Source organism: Aquarana catesbeiana, linkage group LG01 (assembly GCF_042186555.1).
Source record: "Aquarana catesbeiana isolate 2022-GZ linkage group LG01, ASM4218655v1, whole genome shotgun sequence".
NCBI classification, from domain to species: domain Eukaryota; kingdom Metazoa; phylum Chordata; class Amphibia; order Anura; family Ranidae; genus Aquarana; species Aquarana catesbeiana.
This window is the reverse complement of record NC_133324.1, coordinates 27,653,155-27,674,649: the sequence shown is the minus strand read 5'-3', so window position 1 is coordinate 27,674,649 and position 21,495 is coordinate 27,653,155. Positions and strand designations below refer to the sequence as shown.

The window sequence follows — 21,495 nt, the reverse complement described above, 5'->3', positions numbered from 1 at the left end:
TCTAGCAAACATCTGTTTCCATTCTGATCATGCATATTCTCAATAACGTATTTTACAGTTAGGACAGGAAACTTATTCTTAGGCTCTGTCTTAAACCACAAACCACAAGTCTCTTGTAAGTGAGAAACAGATGTTTGTCTACAGATAAGGACATATGTCTTCACAGAAACAGGAAGCTTGTTCCAGGAGATGGCTTAACCACAAATAACTGACAAAATCTTACTTCTATGTAAACCAAAGATGAGTCTTGCTAAAAACTCATATATACATATTTATAAAAACATAGTGAAATCTTTCTAAAGAAAAAGAATTGTGTTATACATTCTCTTACACATACATATTAGCGAATAACTATTTTTGTGTTCAGGTCGGGTCTGAACAGAATTATGTAACATTTTGGGAAAAATATACAGCAAAGAAGTCCAGAACTTGATGCTATTATAGCAAAAACCTCCACAGCCACCATGTATTTCCCTCTGGTGCTCAGATAGGCTGGGATCATGGAAATCCAGACACTACAGAACACCAGCATGCTGAAGGTGATGTACTGGGCCTCATTAAAATTGTCTGGTAATTTCCTGGCTAAAAAAGCGATATTGAAACTCACAGCTGCCAGAAGCCCCATATATCCCAGGACAGAGTAGAAGCTGATAACTGAACCCTCATTACACTGAATGATGATCTTTCCCTGGTAAGAGTGAGTGTCCTGATCCTGGAAGGGAGGAGAGATAGACAACCAAGTGACACAGATTATTACTTGAACCAGTGAGAAGACACAAATGATAAAACTGGGCAGTTTGGATCCCATCCATTTCCTCCAGGTACTTCCAGGTTTGGTGGCTTTAAAAGCAATACACACCATGATACTTTTGGCAAGTAGAGAAGAGATGGCAACTGAAAAGAAGACACCAAAAGTGGTTACACGAAACATGCAGGTTACATCTACTGGATGGCCGAGGAACAAGAAAACACAGAGGAAGCTCAGCATGATGGAGACCAGGAGAAGATAGCTCAGGTCCCGGTTATTAGCTTTAACAATGGGGGTGTCCTGGTAATGTATAAATATTGCCAATATTAAACCAGTCAGGAGACAACAGAAGATGGAGACAGCTGAAAATAGTGCAACAATGGTATCATCAGTGTAGGAGAGAAATTCCACCACTCTTGGAACACACCGATCCTTCTTCTCATTTAGCCATTCATCATCAGGACATTTCATGCAGTTTTCACTGTCTGCAGGAAGCATAATACAAAAACAATATGCATCTATATCAGAGCTTCTGAGAAGATTAATTGTCCTGTGTTGTCTCACTGCTAGCAATAGGATTTCCATTAGTGCATTGGGGGAGACTTAAGCCTAGTACACACTGAAAGAAACCTGAAGAGCTCCGGAGGATCTGCTGTACTAACAATGCAATGTTAGTGCAGTGATCTCCCCTGCTGAGCATTTGTGTTCTGACAGGTAGACAGCCCCCTGCCAGAACACTCCGGTCAGTGCTCTCATCCATTACGGTCATGCCTGTTCTACAGAAACTGGCCAAATAGCAGCCTTCTGTTGCACTTGCTGCCTTACATATGGCCAAATGCTGGACAGTTTTTATTGGACCGGCTGATGCCACCTGACATGCGGCCTGTATAAATTGGCCTTAAAGAAAATATAATACATTTTATTAACCTATCATGCAGTTGAACTCCTATATGTAGAGACTTTCCATTGGCAAGTGCAAAAAATAAAAAAAATAAATGTTGGTGCCATGAGGATACAATAAAGAGTGAAAAGAAAAGGAAAGCACAAGAAATGTGTTATAGGCAGAAATGCGATAATGCAGTTTCAGTTTAAATTACCTGAAAACCCTGACAATGCTTTGCTACTTTTTGGTATGTTAAATATTCCATCTGGAAACATTTAGTTGTATTTGTTCAATAAGTGCAAAAAAAATCTGTTAATCATGATCCTGTGTAATCACAGCACAGTCTACAGTAATTAGCCCTCCTAGTTCTTATCTTGAATCTACCGAGTTATTCGTTTAGAATAGTTTAGCAAAAGAGAACTGGACAGAGCTGACACCATTAAATCCACAAAGTGTGGTGTGTTGTCAGCCCACAACAGGAATTAAAGTGGTTCTAAAGGCAGAATCCTCATTGTGGGAGCCATTGGCTATTGGGGGCACTCAGCACTTCGGTGTGTCAAATTTTGGCAACCGATTGAATGTTCTCTTTTTATCATCAGTTGATGTTTGGCCCTATGTTCAGAAGTACAGTATATGTTATAATGAACCTATGGGATGCTATATGATGCAGTGAAATAAGTAAGATTTATGTGTTGAATGTGTGAGAATTGGCATCAAATGGTAGAGCTTTACAGGACACCACCACTCGCTTTTCTTGCCCAATTTTATTAAAAGAAAGTTCAGCGTTCCAGAAAAACAAAACAACAAGTTTCCCTCACAGGGATTTTCAGAAATTCACTCTTGCAAAGAAATAGACAACACCGCCTCTCTGGCCTTCCATGTCAGGCCCTCGTCTGGCTCCTACAGACTGTCTCACAGTACCCCTCAGTACCTTGATCCATAAACTTGCTGCTCTGGCTTCCATCTGTAATCCTGCATGGAGACCTCCTCTGTCTGCCTGGTGGAGCCCAGAACCACAGTCAGGTCACTACTAAAAGCCCAGCACATGCCTCACCAATTAATGTGCTGGCTGTACATAAAACCTGGGCACAGGATTGTAGATTTCATCCCACCGGATTACTTCGGAGTTCCAAGGCTCCAGGTCCCAAAATGGACTTTAACAAACACTGAGAAAACTGAAAAGCCAGTTTCCTTTGCTTGACAAAAGCTCCTTGGAGCCCCTCAACCCGCCTGGTTGAGAATCCTGGGTCATAATCTCTTTCTAGACAATGGCAATGCTCTGCCACAAATGTTACAATTGAGAATCTGCTATTTGTATTAGAGATTTTTTTTTAGTGGAGGAGTCCCTGATAGTCTTCATATGCAGTTCACATGAATGCCAGGAAAGACCTATAATAAGAGTCCTGTATGTAAATATATTTATATCTGACAAAGTTCATCTGTTGAACCTGAACACCCATTGAAATCAATAGGAGCTGAATCTGTCAAGTCAAACATGCCCATTTTCTAGGATTATAGGCTAGGGCTTGTCAACAAAATAGCATGGGGGTGGGCAATGCCTTGGGGGGCATGTACCGTGTTTAACCTCTTGCCGACCAGACGCTGCCCTTATACTGTGGCAGGTCGGCTCTCCTGTGCAAAACGACGTACCCGTACATGTGAGATTGCTGGCACATGCACACCCTGCTGGGGGGGCAAAACTCCTTTTTAACCACTTGCTTACTGGGCATCTATAACCCCTTCCTTCCCAAGCCAATTTTAAGCTTTCAGTGCTCTCACACTTTGAATGACAATTGCGCGGTCATGCCACACTGTACCCAAATTAAATTGTCAACATTTTTTTCACATAAATAGAGTTTTCTTTTGGTGGTATTTAATCACCACTGGGGTTTTTATTTTTTGCTAAACAAACAAAAAAAGACCGTAAATTAAAAAAGAAAAAAAAAATTTCAGATTTTGTTATAAAATTTTGCAAACAGGTAATTTTTCTCCTTCACTGATGGGCACTGATGAGGTGGTACTTATGGGCACTGATGGGCTGCACTGATGGGAACTGATGGGTGGCACTGATGGGCACTGATGAGGCGGCACTGGTGAGCACTGATCAGGAGACACTGATGAGGCTGCACTGATGGGTGGCACTGATGAGCACTGTTAGGCATCACTGATGAGTACTGATAGGTGGCACTTGTGGGCACTAATAGGTAGCACTGCACTGGTGGACACTAATTAGCAGTACTGATGGGCACTGATTTGCAGAAGTTGGTTAAAGGTTTGCCTCTTTTCTTCATGCTGACAGCATGAAGAAAAAAAAAGACCGGCTTCTGTTTACTACAGTGGTCAGCTGTCATTGGCTAAAGGGGCCCACTGTGATTGGACACTTATGCGCTCCTGGCATTTAAAGCCCATGCTGTAGCCGTCTTTTGGCTATAGCACAGGCCCAATGTGGAGCTTCTTCTTTTATGGGGATTACAGCCATACCTGGATATTATCATGAATTATCAAGAATTACACCCCATGTCTTTAATCTGGAGTGGAGCTTGCGGGAGAGCCCTGAGAATAACTTGGCCAGGGTGTGAGGCCACATGCCTAATTGACCTCTCTTTAATTAGAGTGTCCACCAAATCTGGTAAGCCCGCATCTTATTTAAGGTGGTGATGGCACGATCTGGAGACCCTATTGGTTATTTTATGCTTTCTATCTTCATTTGATTACTTATGAAGAGGCCATGGCTACCTGGAGGAGAGGGAGAGGAAAGGGAAAACTGATGTGGTTACTGGATTTGGAAATGTTTACCTCATTGTCGCCATCTCCCTTTTGTCTCTACACATGTTGGGAGTGAGGATTGGGGAGCACCATCCATCTAACATTGTGGGATCACGCCATTAATTGGGATTGGAGTCTCCTTCTTGCTGCTGATTTTCGAATTATACCTCAAGCGAGTGTGATCTCTATGATCTGAGATCATATCAGTCCCGTAAGAGTCGTGTGTTTTATGTGATGGAAGATTTTTTCTAAAAGCACCCATTTCTTGTCTTGTCCAAGACACGTTTTGAACACTGCATATTTACTTCAAAAATGAATCCTTTGGGTTTGGATACCAAGAAGTTTTTTTGAAACTGTCACATATTCCATGGACTTCATCTGTTTGTATATATATATATATATTTTTTTTTTGCTGGATCATGATTTTCTTACATTGAATTGTTGCTAATATTGATTCGGATACACTGTTTAAGTATTGTGTATACACATATTGGTACTTCAGAGGAGCGCCCCAGCTTTTTATCTTTATTTTGTATTGAGCCTTCTGATCGGACTCACTGGGTTGCAACCTTCTTTATCCTTTGAATCATGAGTTGTTTTGTTAATAATTTGTATTATTCACTTTTTGAGAGGTGATGGGATCAGCGTAGGGTTTCTTTATTATATAAATATATATACAGAGGATTTGTTTCAATCTTACGCAAACTGTCCTTTTTCTTTGAGAACTTTATCAGCATATCAGCAAAGAATAGTTGAATGTGAGTGGGGGGAGGTATAGATTAAAGTTGTGTACAGTTGGAGGGTATCATCCTTGTTTTAAATATATTGGGAACAGAAAGAGCAAGTAGGACTTTAAGTATCCCTCCAAAGTACACACAAGTACAAAATTATATATAAAAATACAAAATATTTTATCAGTTATTTGACAATAAAAAATGTATCAAAACATAAAACATATGAAAAATGAGCTTGCATATTGACTCTACCAAATATAGCCACCATGAAGTTGCATGGTATATGATCGAGAAATAGGATAGAGGTCTATTCATTTCGCGGAGTACCGCTTCTTCGGGACCACCTAGCTCTTGAGGATCCATAGAGGTTGTTTCTTTTCAGTGTTTGTGAAAGTGCAAGGGCAAATGCACATATGAGTCTCACCGGCCCGTGGCAGAGTGATCTACCCCAGAGAGGGCACCAAAGGGAGCATACAACTGCTGTCTAGAAGATCGTCAAAGACAAACAATACCACTTCAATCTGTAATGTCCAAAGTCAGAATGAACAAAAAATGAAATGGATTGGATAGGGATAACCCTATCCCTCTTTAACCAGCAGCATAAAGGGGTCCACATGGTATGGTAAATCTATTTATCATATCACGTTGACCACTTTATGCTGCAGTACTTCCACGAAACAAGTAGACCTCTATCCTATTTCTAAATCATATACCATGCAACACCATGGTGCCTATATTTGGTAGAATCAATATGCAAGCTAATTTTTCATATGTTGTATGTTTTTATACTTATTTATTGTCAAATAACTAATAAAATATTTTGCACTTGTGTGTACTTTGGAGGGTAATTTAAAGTCCTATTTGCTCTTTCTGTTCCTTATATAATTATCAGGATATCAGTGTACTTGCACATGGACTTTGATACACATGGGTGTTACACCCTTGTTCACAGACTATATACAGAATGTGGTCGTTAGAATCATTTTTATATTTTTTGATGTTTTGATATATGTATATTTCATATCACTTGTATATAGCTTCTTTTTCTTTGATTTACTAGTTTTTGTTTGTGAAAATATTTCCTAACATACTTTTTGTTTGTAATACACAATCCTTTCACTATCATTTACTGTTTTCCAAGTGTAGTTTTTGTATTGGGATAGTGCACAGAAAGAATCTAGAAGATATCTATCTCATCTTATTAATGACAGCCCCAGAACCTGTATACCTCTAACACACCTGATCCATTGGCAGAGGCTTTCTTTTTCTGCTAGAGAAGTATAGTTATAGAGCTAGTCTGTTGGAAAGACTCAATTTAGGTGCCACATCCCTTATTTGCAAAGATAACAGAAAAGGAGGAATTGGGACTTTTCAAGCGCAAACATAAACAAAAATGAGAAAAATAGAAAATATTTATTTAGATTAAAATACATAAGTGAAAAAAGTAAAACCACAGTACATCAGTAACAAATATCAACAGACGTATAATTGTATCTCCACATGTTTCGCCATTCACGGCTTCTTCAGGAGATTCTGTTACAGTAAACTCTGTATGTATAGACTGATCACTATAATAGAAAAATATACAAATCAGAGAAAACCACAATTTAGAAAAAAACATATAATACAAAACAACAAACAATAATCCTAAATTTTAGTATCATGAACTGATAAACAGTGAACAGTAAGCATGTTCTGACCACGGCACCAACCTTCAACCTTCAACCTCCAAATTAATCTTTACCTATTGTTATCTGGAGCCCTAGGCAGCATGTCTCCTTCCATGGACCGAACCTAACAGTGACTGAAGATTATTTCCTTTTATACCCCCCTCCAGACCGTTTGAAGGTTGGTGCCGTGGTCAGAACATGCTTACTGTTCACTGTTTATCAGTTCATGATACTAAAATTTAGGATTGTTGTTTGTTGTTTTTGATTGTATGTTTTTTCTAAATTGTGGTTTTCTCTGATTTGTATATTTTTCTATTATAGTGATCAGTCTATGCATACAGAGTTTATTGTAACAGAATCTCCTAAAGAAGCCATGAATGGCAAAACATGTAGAGATACAATTATACTTCAGTTGATTTTTGTTACTGATGTACTGTGGTTTTACTTTTTTCACTTATGTATTTTTAATCTAAATAAATGTTTTCTATTTTTTCTAATTTTTGTTTATGTTTGCGCTTGAAAAGTCCCAATTCCTCCTTTTCTATGATATCTTTCTTTTTCTGCTATTGTCTTCTACAAACATTACGTTGTAAAAGCAAAAAGAACTTAAAGTAGTGATAGTTTAAAGTTATTTGCACATTAAAAAAAGCATTTAAAAAAAAAAAAAATAGCCGGATTCATGGAGGATGGGCGTTAAAGAGGCTGTAAACCTCAGACAAGAAATATGAACAAAGCATATCCCTCTATAGTGTGTACTTGTCTCACTCCAGAGCACTCAGTGGCATTTCTATCTACTGTTTCTTTCTTCTGCCATCTGTCACTAATGACAGACAAGTTTTCCTGACACCAACACAAAAAAGGTGACAGGAGAGGGACCTTTAGTACACAGCCTGTGATTGACAGTCTCAATTCTGTTTCTTAGAGCTGTGTGAAGGGGGTGTCCCTTCCCTCCAATTAGCTCTCAGAGCTCTCCTCACTGAGCTCTGCAGAGTTTAAAGTGGAGTTCCACCCAAAAATGGAACTTCCATTTTTTGGATCCCCCCCCCCTCCGGTGTCACATTTGGCACCTTTCAGGGGGGAGGAGGGAGCAGATACCTGTCTAATACAGGTATTTGCTCTCATTTCCTGGCATAGATCACCGCAGCGCATGCGGTGACCTACGCCACTTCCGGCGCCTACCCCGTCCTCCCCTGCTGTATTCTGGGAGACACACAGGTCCTAGAACGCAGCAGGGACCTGAGAGGACGTGCAGCGTGACTCGCACATGCGCAGTAGGGAACCAGGAAGTGTAGCCGCATGGCTTCACTTCCTTATTCCCTTACCGAGGATGGCGGCAGCAGCACCTGAGAGCCGAAGGACGGATCAGCTTCGGCTGCCGACATCGCGGGCTCCCTGGACAGGTAAGTGTCCATATATTAAAAGTCAGAAGCTACAGTATTTGTAGCTGCTGGCTTTTAATACTTTTTTTTCAGTGGACCTCCGCTTTAACTTCAGTTCTCCACCCCCAGACCTGGGAGATCCTGTGTAAAATCTGGGCTTTCAAAGAATGTAGAGAAGGCTGTAGATAAACAGGTACGACTTATGTATGAGGATTTGTTTCATCTCTGCGTATCACTTGAGTTACTATACTGGGGATATGGGGTTCACTGGGGTTTACAACAACTCTAAAGTAAAAGTTTCATTAACTTTATTAATGTTACAGAGGATAGAATTAAGAACTCAAGCTACAAAGTTACAATTATGCAGTTTGATCACTTATGGAGAGGAGACTGGGGAAATGCTTCCTCCTGCCTGAGGCAGACTGATAACAGCATCTTAACCTAAGCAAAGTCACTGACTGGAGCTCAAGGATGGCTTGTTTATGATAAATGTAGAACTTTAGGGGGGGACGATTCTGTTGCTGTAAATTTTAGGAACTGATTCATGGAGACTTGTAGGGCTATGAGAGGTCAACTTTAAATATAATGTGTATATAGTAGTAGCAAAATAGAGCTGGACAGGGCTGACACCATTTCTTGTAATTTCAGTTCAAAAACTCCTGTGTGTGTCAGCTTACAATTATGAGCTGAGGGCATTTCTGGCAGGATCAACAGGTATACTTTGGTACTTGCTGGGTCTTTAAAAGGATAAACCATGGGGAAATGTGCAGTGTGCAGGCATTACAGAGATTTACTTCATTTGTCTTATTCCCTGACATACAGTTGTGCTTAAAAATTTGCATACCCTGGCAGAAATTGTGTAATTTTGGCATTTATATTGAAAATATGACTGATCATGCCAAAATACTGTCTTTTATTCAAAGATTGTAAAGTTTCATTACCTTGTTACACAGGTCTTTTAAATGTTCTTTTCTGTTTCCCATGGCTTACTATTTAGCTTGCTTAGCGCATCCATGTGAGAGCTAACAAACTCATTGACAACACAGACACTAATTGTGATTTAAAAAGCCACAAATGTGGGAAATTAACCTTTAATTGCCGTTTTAACCTGTGTGTGCCACCTTCTGTGTCTGTACCAAGGCCAAACATTCCAGGGTATGCAAACTTTTGATTGGGGCCATTTGGGTGATTTCTGTTATCATTATGATTTAAAAAGGATCCAAAAAACAACGTGATAATAAATGGCTTCATGTGATCACTATCCTTAAATAAAAGACAGTTTTTTTGACATGATCAGTCATTTTTTTCAATATTAATGCCAACATTTCGCAATTTCTGCCAGGGCATGCAAACCTTTGAGCTCAGGTGTACACTTTAACCACAGCAGTACCCTCTACCCAGTCTAACAATAACTTACTAACAAAAACAAACTCTACCAGAAATGTTGGATATCTCTCCTTCTGGACATGAGACACACTCATAGCAGCATTTATGAAAGGAAGAGCCAAACTTTTTTCTGCTGCCAGGTAAACAGGGATCTGAGCATCGAGATACCGGAATCTGAAATAAGATATTATTATTATTATGTTTTTGTTTTTTTTAAAAGGTCCGCCTCTCATGAAGCTATACGCAGTAGGTGGTACAAATACAAATGAGGTTTATGTTTGTCTCTTTCTTGAGTTCACGGTGAATTCTTCAGGTTTGAAATCCTTTTGGGGCACTATTTGGGGTTTTCATTAATTTGGGGTGTTTATTGATTTCTATTGCATGCTGATAGGGCCTCTATTTTAGGTTAAGCTACTTTTTTTTTGTTGGTGCAAGGCTTCTCTTTAAAATTAGATGGCTTTGGTTCAGGGGTGTTTCATGGTTTTCCTAATTTCATTTCTTATTTTTGTCTTTTATGTTGGTAGGGTTTTAGGTTTAGGGTGCTCATAGCACACATCATTCACTTGTTTCTGACCTGATCTATTTTTGGCCTGACCTGTTCTTGGGGCTGCTTTTTTTCACAGCACATGGCTGCATTGCTTAACTAAAGGAGAAAATACTCATGGGACTTTTGTTATGCAGCGTACACACGGTCGGACTTTTTGACCGGACTTATCCGATGGACGCCGACGGACCAAATCCGGCGGACAATCCAATCGTGTGTGGGCTTCACCGGACCTTCAGCGGACTTTTCCCGTCGCAAATCTGACGGACTTTAGATTTGGAACAAGCTTCAAATCTTTACGTCGTAACCGGACCCAGAAATCCGCTCGTCTGTATGCTAGTCCAACGGACAAAAACCGACGCTAGGGCAGCTATTGGCTACTGGCTATCAACTTCCTTATTTTAGTCCAGTGTACGTCATCACGTACGAATCCATCGGACTTTGGTGTGATCGTGTATAGGCAAGTCATTTATATGTTGTAGAGGACAGAGACAGTTAACCAATGGCACCACATCCCATAAATGTATACAAAAAAGGAAAAGGGGAGATGGGGTATAATTACCCCAGGGACTTTTAGGGTGCGTGGATCTATAAATGGTTAGAGTAAAGAAATATGTATGCAAAGTCTATCCATATAGAAACATTTGTTTATTTAGTATATAGTAGCAAAAAGTTCATTCATTAAAAACACATTTCACAATAACCATAGTTGGCTTTAACAAAATTATTAGCAGAAACTACCACTTAATTGATACAACTCAACATATTTCGCTCTTTTTGAGCTTCATCAGGAGTTCTGGTATATATGTGGTCTACTGAAAGTGAGAAACAAAGATACATGTCATATATTATGAATTATGAAATTCGAGATAAAATTTAAAATAACAGTTCTAGGGATAGAATATTATTGCATACATCTGTAACAACAACAACAACTAAGGATTACATTAGAGTAATGGAGGTATATCCAATTAATCAATGAATAATAAGTAACAAAAAATAATAAAGTGAATACATTCCACATATAACAATTATATAATCAGGACTGTCTTACCAAGCCAAATAGGTACATATAGATGAATCAGGTGGAGTAGTTTAGGTGATGGAAAACATTCACATTAGATTGGATGAAACTCCCATGCCTCGGCCTCCCAGATATGTGGTCATAAAGGAACAAAGTATGTGTATATCCGTACTTTAAACTGGAGATAGCAAATATGAGATGAAGTTACAAACAGTAACCTGCTAAATATTCAGGATTAGAAATCCAAAAATCAAACAAATAATAATACCTTGAGTTGAATCAAATGTAAATTACTGGACGGCTAATAGTAGCCTGAATTAGCAGAGTGAACACGCACACTTTCCATCTCACCAAGTGAAAGGTTTGATAGGGGTTGATTGTTTGCCAATAGTATATAAAGTACAGGTGTAATGAACGATATATGTATGCTGTAAAAGAAAAACAATTCTATGTAAGTAAATGTGCTGACCCACAGAGGTGAATCGCTCTGTCCATGAGCAGACACACTAGTGTGGAGACACGATTACCTGGAAGTAGAGTATATACTGGCATGTAGTGGAGGGGAGAGAGATGTCCAACCTCCCTTATCCCTGAGGGAGCTACCGACAGAAAGTGGCGACTGATTGCCGCATACTTATAGTTCCTCCATCCCGGCGGCGTCTGACGTCACCGCCGGGATGCGGATGTGTGTTGAGGTGTTCCGAGCGCCGGGGAGCAAGGCGGGGCCGGAGTATGACAGTGGAACGTGAATTATGTCCGCTAGTGTATTGCGCATGCGCCAGGATATCTGACGCTGGTTACAGCAAGTATCTACAGTGCGCCTGTGTCAAACGAAGGAATGTAAATAAAGAACATTATTAGCGGCCCAAGGCCGGTGTCGCCATCTTTGAAGAAGGAACAGAGAGAGATAATAGCCCATAAGTTCGCCCATCTTCAGAATTATCCCCTAACAGGGGAGAGAGGGGGAAACAAAGAAGAAAAAATTATTTCCCCCTGGATCCCCGCACTCCATCCATAAGGAGATGATATGTTGATCCTCAATTTATATGGGGAATAAAAATAAATAAATTTAGAGAAACGATTTGGTAAAATCAAATAGGATTAAAGAGAAGTAAAATAAATAAAATAAAATAGGAAATAAAAAAATAAAAGAAAAAAGAAAAAATGAAAATAAATAAAAATATGAGCAATATACAACCAGATTTATTGAGAAAATAAATAAAAATAAATATAATAATGAAAATAAAAGAAAATAAAATAAATTAAAATAAAATAAATTAAAGAAAGGGGCCCCGTTTGCTATAATGCCCCTCAAGGAGCTGGCACCCCTAGGGCTCCCATGGGTGAGCGATTGATTACTCACACATCCCAAGGGTGCCCCTGGCGTCCGTATGAACCAAAGAAGGAAGCCTGTGCAATGGAAGCATCCAATTTATATTACTTGTCTATTACTTATTATTCATTGATTAATTGGATATACCTCCATTACTCTAATGTAATACTTAGTTGTTGTTGTTGTTACAGATGTATGCAATAATATTCTATCCCTAGAACTGTTATTTTAAATTTTATCTCGAATTTCATAATTCATAATATATGACATGTATCTTTGTTTCTCACTTTCAGTAGACCACATATATACCAGAACTCCTGATGAAGCTCAAAAAGAGTGAAACATGTTGATTGGTATCAATTAAGTGGTAGTTTCTGCTAGTAATTTTGTTAAAGCCAACTATGGTTATTGTGAAATGTGTTTTTAATGAATTAACTTTTTGATACTATATACTAAACAAATGTTTTTATATGGATAGACTTTGCATACATATTTCTTTACTCTAACCATTTATAGATCCACGCACCCTAAAAGTCCCTGGGGTAATTATACCCCATCCCCACTTTCCCTTTTGTGTAGGCAAGTCAGTTCATTAAAAAGTCAGTCGGAAGTCCTTCAAAAGTCCGTCGATAGTCCGCTGGAAAGTCTGTCGGACCAGTCCGGTCGAAAAGTCCGCCTGTGTGTATGCGTCCTTAGAGTTGAAAAAATTGAATACCTCATTGCATAAAATTGTTTATCTTTTTATTCCATATTCAAGTTAAAAATAGACAATAAGAGCAGTACATACTGTAGGTTATGGTATAAAAATGAGAAAAAAAACATATCATTGATGTATATTTCCACATATAGGCAAAATTACACAAAAAGACAGGTAGGTAAATGCTGGAATATATCTTGACGTGTTTCGTGAAGTGATGTTCACTTCATCAGAGGACAATAAAATCCAATGTATACACTAACATTGGAGGCTAAAGAGTACCAGGAACCAGAAGAATGTTCACAAATAGGCCAATGACATATGGGGCACCAAAGGACATGCTCAGTCTGGGAGCTGAAGGTAAGTTGGACCATTCAGCAGGGGCACACAGGGGGATCCAGAAGGATAGGACAAAAATGTATATAAGGCTGTATAAGGACCTGTGGTACAAGTAACATATGAAAAACAGCATCCATGTGGTGTGTCAGCAGCCCAAAGAAAGTCAAATTGCCCTGCTTATGAAACGGGTGTTACCCTTCTCACCTATTATATTTTCTATAATAATGGAATCATTCATTACCATAAGTATTCACAGCACATATGGGGTTATTATACATAAAAATGGGGGATAGGGAACATACAATGTGGTTGTTTTCTGATGATAGAATCTTCAAGCGACAGAATACACCCAGGGAACACACTTAACCCCTTGATCGCCCCCTAGCTTTAACCCCTTCCCTGCCAGTGTCATTTTTACATTGATCAGTGCATTTTTATAGCATTGATCAATGTAATAATGTCACTGATCCCCAAAAAGTGTCATTTGGGGTCAGATTTGTCCGCTGCAATGTTGCAGTCCTGCTAAAAATCGCAGATCGCCACCATTACCAGTAAAGACAATACATTTTTTATAAAAGTATCTAAATCTATCCCTTAGTTTGTAGACGCGATAACTTTTGTGCAAACCAATCATTGGGCAGCACAGTGGTGTAGTGGTTAGCACTCTAACCTAGTAGCAATAGGGTCGCTGGTTCAAATCCCGACCATGACACCATCTGCCTGGAGTTTGCATGTTCTCCCTGTGCCTGAGTGGGTTTCCTCTGGTTTCCTCGCACACTCCAAAACCATGCTGGTAGGTGAATCAGATCCTGTGTACAAAATTGGCCCTAGTTTGTGCATATGTGTATGTGTTTGTAAGCGGGTCGGGACCCTGCTGGGTAAAGGTCCGCGCTATATCAAGATGCAACTCGACCTCAATATATGCCTATTGCTTACCAAAAATATGTGGAAGAATATATATAGGCTTAAACTGATGAATACATTTGGATATGTATTATAGCAAAAAGTAAAAAAAAAGTTTTTTTTCAAAATTGACGGTCTTTTTTTACTTATAGCGCAAAAATAAAAACCGCAGAGGTGATCAAATACCACCAAAAGAAATCTATATTTGTGGGTAAAAAGGGACACCAATTTTGTTTGGGTACAGGGTCGCACGACCGGGCCATTGTCAGTTAAAGTGACGCAGTTCTGTATCGCAAAAAATGACCTGGTCATAAAGGGGGCAAATCCTTCTGGGGCTGAATTGGTTAAACGTGTTCTCAAGGGCAGTGCCCAGCCTCCATGCCATTTGTTTGACAATACCTTGCCTATTAGCCTGGAAAATTACCATTGATGTTTTTTAACATACAGCTCTCAGTGAGTTCAGAGGGGATCATATTTGGCCACTGAATTTCAGTAATGTTTGCCGAATCCACCTGAAACTGAACGCAGGTACATTTAGCTCAACCTTACCAGTAGGCGAGCTTTACTGCCAGTGTCTGCAGAGGAGGTGCTGGAGTGTATAACTAAGATTTCCTCTTCCTCCTCCTCCTCCTCCTCCTCTTTTCTCCCAGGTGCAGAGCAGTGTAATGTCATCTGCAGATACTGTACATCCCATTCTTATTTTAGCCTTGCTTTAGTCACCTGCTGCAAGAGGATGAGCAGCAATTAATTTATCTGGTATTGAGGGGGAGAGCAATGGGATTATAGAGGGAGGGGATAATAGGCATAGAAAACTAATTGCCACTGATTTTTCTGTAGCTGCAGCTTACTGCCAATTTGGCTCCAGTGATGTGAAGGGTGGGGGTATTGATAACTGCACCTGGGTGCAAGATATAGTTAAGGAAAATTTAAGAAAGAAGATGAAAGAAAGGAAGGATGTCATCAGGGATCAACTTAGAGGAAGTAGCCACCATATTCCACTGGATGGCACTGAGAGCAGACTATCGGTATACTCACCCAGGACCGGTCCCCATAGGTCAGTTATATGGGCCTTTTGACACATATATGCTGCAGACTGCATCCTAGTGATTTTGTAGCCTCTGCCAGAAGTGTATCAAGCATGATAAATCTATCGGTCAGTTGGGTACCACATGCATGAAGAGACATGTGACTTCTCATGTGTATTGGGATATGCAGAGAAGGAACAAGTGTGGAATGTGGAATGCAAGCTCACCTCCAACTGTATCATTTAGCAGACATGGGTCTCTTCCCCAAATGCCAGAAAATATGTACCCAATCTTCCCCTTGTCCAGCATCAAAGAAAAAGCTGGGAAAAATTGCTGCCTGTACAGCTGCTCTGAAGTTGGTGGCTTCTCAGCCTGTGCTGTACCAGAGTGGTAAATTCCCGGCTGCCATTTTTTCGCATAAGGCCATCTATACTCTTTTTCATTATGTGGAAGTTAATGTCCCCATTTTACTGGACCATATAGTTAGTGGCAGGGTCTGCATGATGTAGCAGTGGGACCATGTGCTACTCAGAAAATTACATAGTTACATAGTAGGTGAGGTTGAAAAAAGACATACGTCCATCAAGTCCAACCTATGTGTGTGATTATGTGTCAAAAAATTGCTGGTTTATGCCAAATTTTTGGAGAGGCAGGCACTCTGATTGCACAGCTGTGTGCTGGGCTATTAGTTGTGACCTGCTATGGCTCAGGGCTCCACCCAACAGACAGGAGGTCTGTGAAGGGGAGTCAGGTTGACTCCCAACCTCTCCAGGAGTTAGAGAGGCTTCATGAGGCAGATTTAGTCTGTAACAAAACAGCAAGGTGCGGCTCATGAATAAGCTATGAGAGAGCTTGACTCTAAGGAAGTCTTTTGGTCTGAGGAGAAGGCCTAAGGCCTCCACTTGAGGCCTGAAGCAGCCATGTGGCAAGAGAGTAAGCCAGGAGGCAGAAGAATTCTGCTTGTGCAAGTTACAGTAATGGTGGAACCCCCTACATGGGCTATTGATGTATTTTGTGAACTTTTCCATTCCTTTAAATAAAAGTGGGCTACCGTGCCCTTAAAAAAACAAAGTTTTGGACTGGCGCACTCATTGTAAATGCACCTACCACTTGAATCAGATCACCCCAATCTTACAATGACCCCCCGCAAGGATCCATCAACCTTAGGGACCTTATATCTCCTTCGAGGCCCACTTGGTAACTTTGATGATGGCCCAGGAAGGATGCAGGGCAGCACTATCATCTTCAGAGTTGTGCCTTGTCCTGCATCCTTCCTGGGCCATCATCAATCCTGAAACTTGATGATGGTGACAGATCAGTCAACTCCACTCAGTGACCAATGGGAATCCAATCTTTAAAGACAGTTCTGGCTAATTAGCAAGGGGTTGTCAAACACATACCATGTGGGATGGGCACTGCCCTGAGGGATGTGTAATATTAACATATTTCAAAATACCGGTGGTGGCTCTCTTAATGATCCTTAAACTAACACTTTAACAAAGAACAATTTGCTTTGGGGATGTCCTGAACCTGCCCGTGAAATGACAGACTTGTACAATGTATAACAATGTACTACAGGAAAGTAACATCTACAAGGAAAAATACCATTAAAATCAATGATAAATTGCATCTCTTTGACAGTTTTTTTTTTCTTATAAAAAATAACAATGGGTGCCCCCAAAATACACACCAAACCCTTACATGAGGACCCCCCCCCCCCAAAAAAAAAAAAAAATACTAGACCCTTAAAGGTTCGTTGTCACTATACCATGTTTTAAAAAAAATCTAACAGTAAAATGTAATTTACTGGCAAAAGCCAGCAATAGTTTTTTTTCCTTTCTAAATGTCAATTATGCTATATTCTACATACTAAAAAACAGATGAAAAACAAACTGGTATGGATTCCCCCAATATCCATGCCAGACTCTTATTAGAACATACAGCCTGGTTGGCCAGAAAAAGAGAATAATGAATGTGTGCCCCCCTCTGGAAACATACCAGGACACATGCCCTCAACATGATGAGAAAACCTTCCCAGGGGGAATCTCTGGTAAAGCATTTTGTCCCAATGTACCACAATGATGACAAGGGTCCCTTCCGAACATCCCTGAATTATCAAAAATTACTCAAAGCTGTGCTACAACTTTGGACAATTTTTCTGCCCTCAATCTCTGAAAAGGACACTCATTTGTTTATTTCCATATGAAATCTGCTTGATTTCTGCCTCAGAAATTTAATTAATGCAGAATGGGAAGTATTTATTACAAAAAGAGTAAAAAGGACACAGATAAAAAACATGGATAATTGTTCTCACACATAATGTCAAAACCATAACAGACACCCCTGAAGGTAGAGTTTCTATCCTGCATGTAGTATCATATGTATAGAAAATAATGATATAAATTTAGAATTCAATGTAGATTACAGCGGGGAATGAAAACTTGTCTTACTGACGCCTGTATTGGCTTCTTCAAAGGATTCAAGGAATATGTGTGGTTTAGAACAACATTTATATGAAAACAAAATATTTAGTGATGTCGAGAGAGATGCATATACTCTCCACTCCGATGCCAGTCTAATAGGTGTGCAGATGCAGACAGATGGATCGGGTCAAAACTGACCCTACCTCCCAGACCCAGACAACCCCAGAAGACAGGGAGCAGATGCCAGGAACTATAGGCTCATTTAGTGAAAAGCCCAAGATTTGTGATTATCTCCTAAGTGTATCCGCAACACATGCATGCAACACCTCAAATAGCAAATCACCCCTTTGTATGTAGGTAGCCATGAGGTTCAAAAAATAATCTGCGGCAAGAAGGGACAAACTCTGAGGGGTCACCACATTAGCACAAGGTCCAGAAAGATATTCCTCCATGTGAATTGCCTATTCAGCAAATCTTCACAATTTTTTGTCACCCATCTCAGAAAAAAAGACAGAAATATTTAATTTCCAGAATAAAAACTGCTCTCTTCCTCTGGAATTGCATCCTAGTAAAAGTAACTACATACTGTGCAACAATTTTGCAAAATGTTCCTTTTTTTTATTTCCAGGTGAAATCTGCCTGCTCTCTGCTGTCTTTATTCTCTGATCACTCATTATCCCTGGTCAGTTGGTTAACATAAAGCAGCTGGCTGGAATTTGTTATTTTGCAGTGGTACTGCAATGGGTTAACTCAGAATACTATAGGTTTACTCAAATGACCCATTGTCTGCTTCATACCCCACTCCTGCATAGGTCTATACACAGGCTAGCTTGAAAGTACCTGTCGGACAACACCACTTCTATGAAAGGTATCACACTTTTTTACAGTCTACTACATGACAAAAGTACCTTTTGCAAACTATCTTCCTTTGAGAAATGGGAAGTAGAGCTTGGCTGTTCCATTACCGATTCCTAGTGGCAGGCAGCGCAAAAGGCTCCTTTCAAGGCCTCTCGCTCAACCAACCTCTGGGAACTCACTCATAAAATGAATCCTCATTGGTATGTTACCCCTACCCTTCTACATAAAATATATTCTAATGCTTCACCTCTGTGTTGGAGGGATTGTGGGAAAACAGGCAACCTGTATGATATTTTATGAAAATGTACTAAGGTGACAGACTTTTGGAAGGACATCTCTCATCTAGCATCTGACATCTTACAGTTGCCTATAACCTTTTCACCTGAACTGGCTCTACTTAATATTTTTATTGACACTATCCTGCCCGATTTTGCCCGTTGCCTTCTAACGCATATTTTGCTGGCTGCTAGGCTAGTATTGGTATGCCATTCTAAAGCCTTGTACACACAGTCAGATTATTGGACAAATTTTCGACAGTTTTTTGTTTGATGCTAGTCTCAAATCGAAAGTGAAGAAGGCACTCACCATCAGAAAATTTTCTGACAACAGAATTCAATATCAGAAGTGACGTAATGTGTTGAATTGTTTTGTATGTGTTCTTTCATTTCTGAGCATGCCTAGTCTTGCTCTTCAGATTTTTTGTGTCAGAAAACCATACTAATGAAAAGAAAATTGGACGTTGTGGTCACATCAGACAAAAATTTTAAAGCCTGCACATCCAGATTTTGTCTGCCAAAAATTCGTAATCGGCTGTCAAAAGCAGCATACTAACGATCAGAAAATCGGCAGATCGTTCATCAGATGAAGTTTATCTTCAGATTTTCTGAATCTTCTGATTCTTTAGCCAGAGCTGAGGGTAGTCACCTTGGTACACACTCATGGGATGTATGAACGCATGCTAGCATCCATGTTGCTACACGTGTACTTGTAATTTGCTATTTTTCTCCTTGTTATGTTTGCTAAGACTTTGCCAACCTTATCTTGTTCCCTGTTTCATACATTTTTCCTTTACTAAAATTATTAAAACATTAAACCATCAACAGCTCCAAAAATGACCCCATTCATGGAGAGGCAGATTGGCTTGTATATCTTAAAATTAGACTAGAAAATCCCTATAAATCCTGATTATGAACCTCCTCAGCAAATTATATAAACAGAAAATAAAGTGATTTCTTACTTTGCCTCCTTTCCAGAAGGATGGATCACTCATGTTGGGAAATGGTTCAAGCACATAATCTGGACTTTGAATAGTGGAAATTGTTCTATATGAATAATATTTATTTTTAAACATAGACCAGCTTTGAAAATTAAGATTGGTTGTAATTTCTCTTCTCTCATTAAAGTAGATCTCACTGCTATCTGGGTTGGTGTAATGAACATTTTTCACATATTTGTGCAGCTTTTCATGGAAGACAGAGGACACACATTACTATATACAAATATAGGAGATCTAGAATTATAGTTTGCTTAAAAAATACAAAATTGTATCTCCTACTTGGGTATTAACTTTACAGCCAACCCTCTGGAGCTATATGCAACAAATTACCCACCTATGCTTTCACAACTTAATAAACTTCTCAATAATTGGTCAAAAATACCATTGGCCTGGTTAGGAAGAATTACAGTGATAAAGATGTCCATCCTCTCAAAACTCTTATATCTTTTTCCAGTACTCCCCATATCTATACCATCACACTTCTTACACATCATACAACGTAAGACCTTACATTTTATTTTGGGTAAGACAAAACCTCAAATTGCTAAACATACCCTATGTGCTCCTAAAATTCAGGGTGGTCTGGGTGTGCCAGATTTTACAAAATATTATTATGCAGCCCAATTATCAAACTTTCCAAATACCACGCTAAGACAGAAATCCCACTTTGGGTAGTGGTAGAATCGGACGATTGTAACCCTCTATCCAACGCAAATCTTCTTTGGCTAAACCCAACGCAGCACCGAACAGTAATGAATTCCATTACCAAACACAGCCTATCCATTTGGGATAGGTTAAAAACGCAATTTGGCCTACAATCTAGACATAATCCACTTCTCTCCTTCCTCCATAATCCCTCATTCTACCCGGCTTGGTCCTCCCCAAACTCATTCTCGGCATGGTCAAGAGCTGGTTTGACCTGCGCTCATCATTTCTATAAATCTTCTTTAATCACACCATTTCCTATTCTTCATGAAAACTAATATCTCCCACATACAGAAACTTTCAGATATCTTCAAATAAAAAACTTTTTTCACAACAATGCACCCTCTGATACGATATCACCAAGCATCACTATATTCAAACAAGCCAGTAAATCAGTTCCACATAAACGTGGTCTCATTTCCAACCTATACACCCATTTACTATCACACATTACCTCTATGCCCCCAAAATATATTACCAAATGGAAAAAAGATCTCCAATTACAATCTGCAGACATAAATTGGTCTCAAATCTGGCAAACAACAAAGTCTGCCTCCCCGAATGAAGAGGCTCTCAAAACCAATTATAAGGTACTCACAAGATGGTACTTAGTCCCAGACAGAATTTCTAAATTCTCACCACAATATCCTTCCCATTGCATTTGTGGCTGCTCTACTCCAGGTACTCAGGTACATATCTGGTGGGAATGTAATATTGTCAGATCATTTTGGTCAGAAGTATTTAATATTCTTTCCACAATGTTCAAAATTATATTACTGCCTGACGCACCTATTGCACTCCT

General features: G+C 39.5%; 1 protein-coding gene across 1 annotated transcript in view; it reads right to left on the bottom strand.

The window, feature by feature from the left end:
• Positions 1–340: 340 nt before the first annotated feature.
• LOC141137215 (vomeronasal type-2 receptor 26-like) overlaps positions 341–21,495 on the bottom strand; it is a 40,447-nt gene continuing 19,292 nt past the window's right edge. Inside the window, exons 3-5 of the mRNA XM_073624570.1 lie at positions 19,950–20,171; positions 9,617–9,740; positions 341–1,233 (exon numbers count right to left, since the gene is read on the bottom strand). Coding sequence (XP_073480671.1) covers positions 341–1,233; positions 9,617–9,740; positions 19,950–20,171 — 1,239 coding nt within the window. The remainder of the gene's footprint in view (positions 1,234–9,616; positions 9,741–19,949; positions 20,172–21,495) is intronic.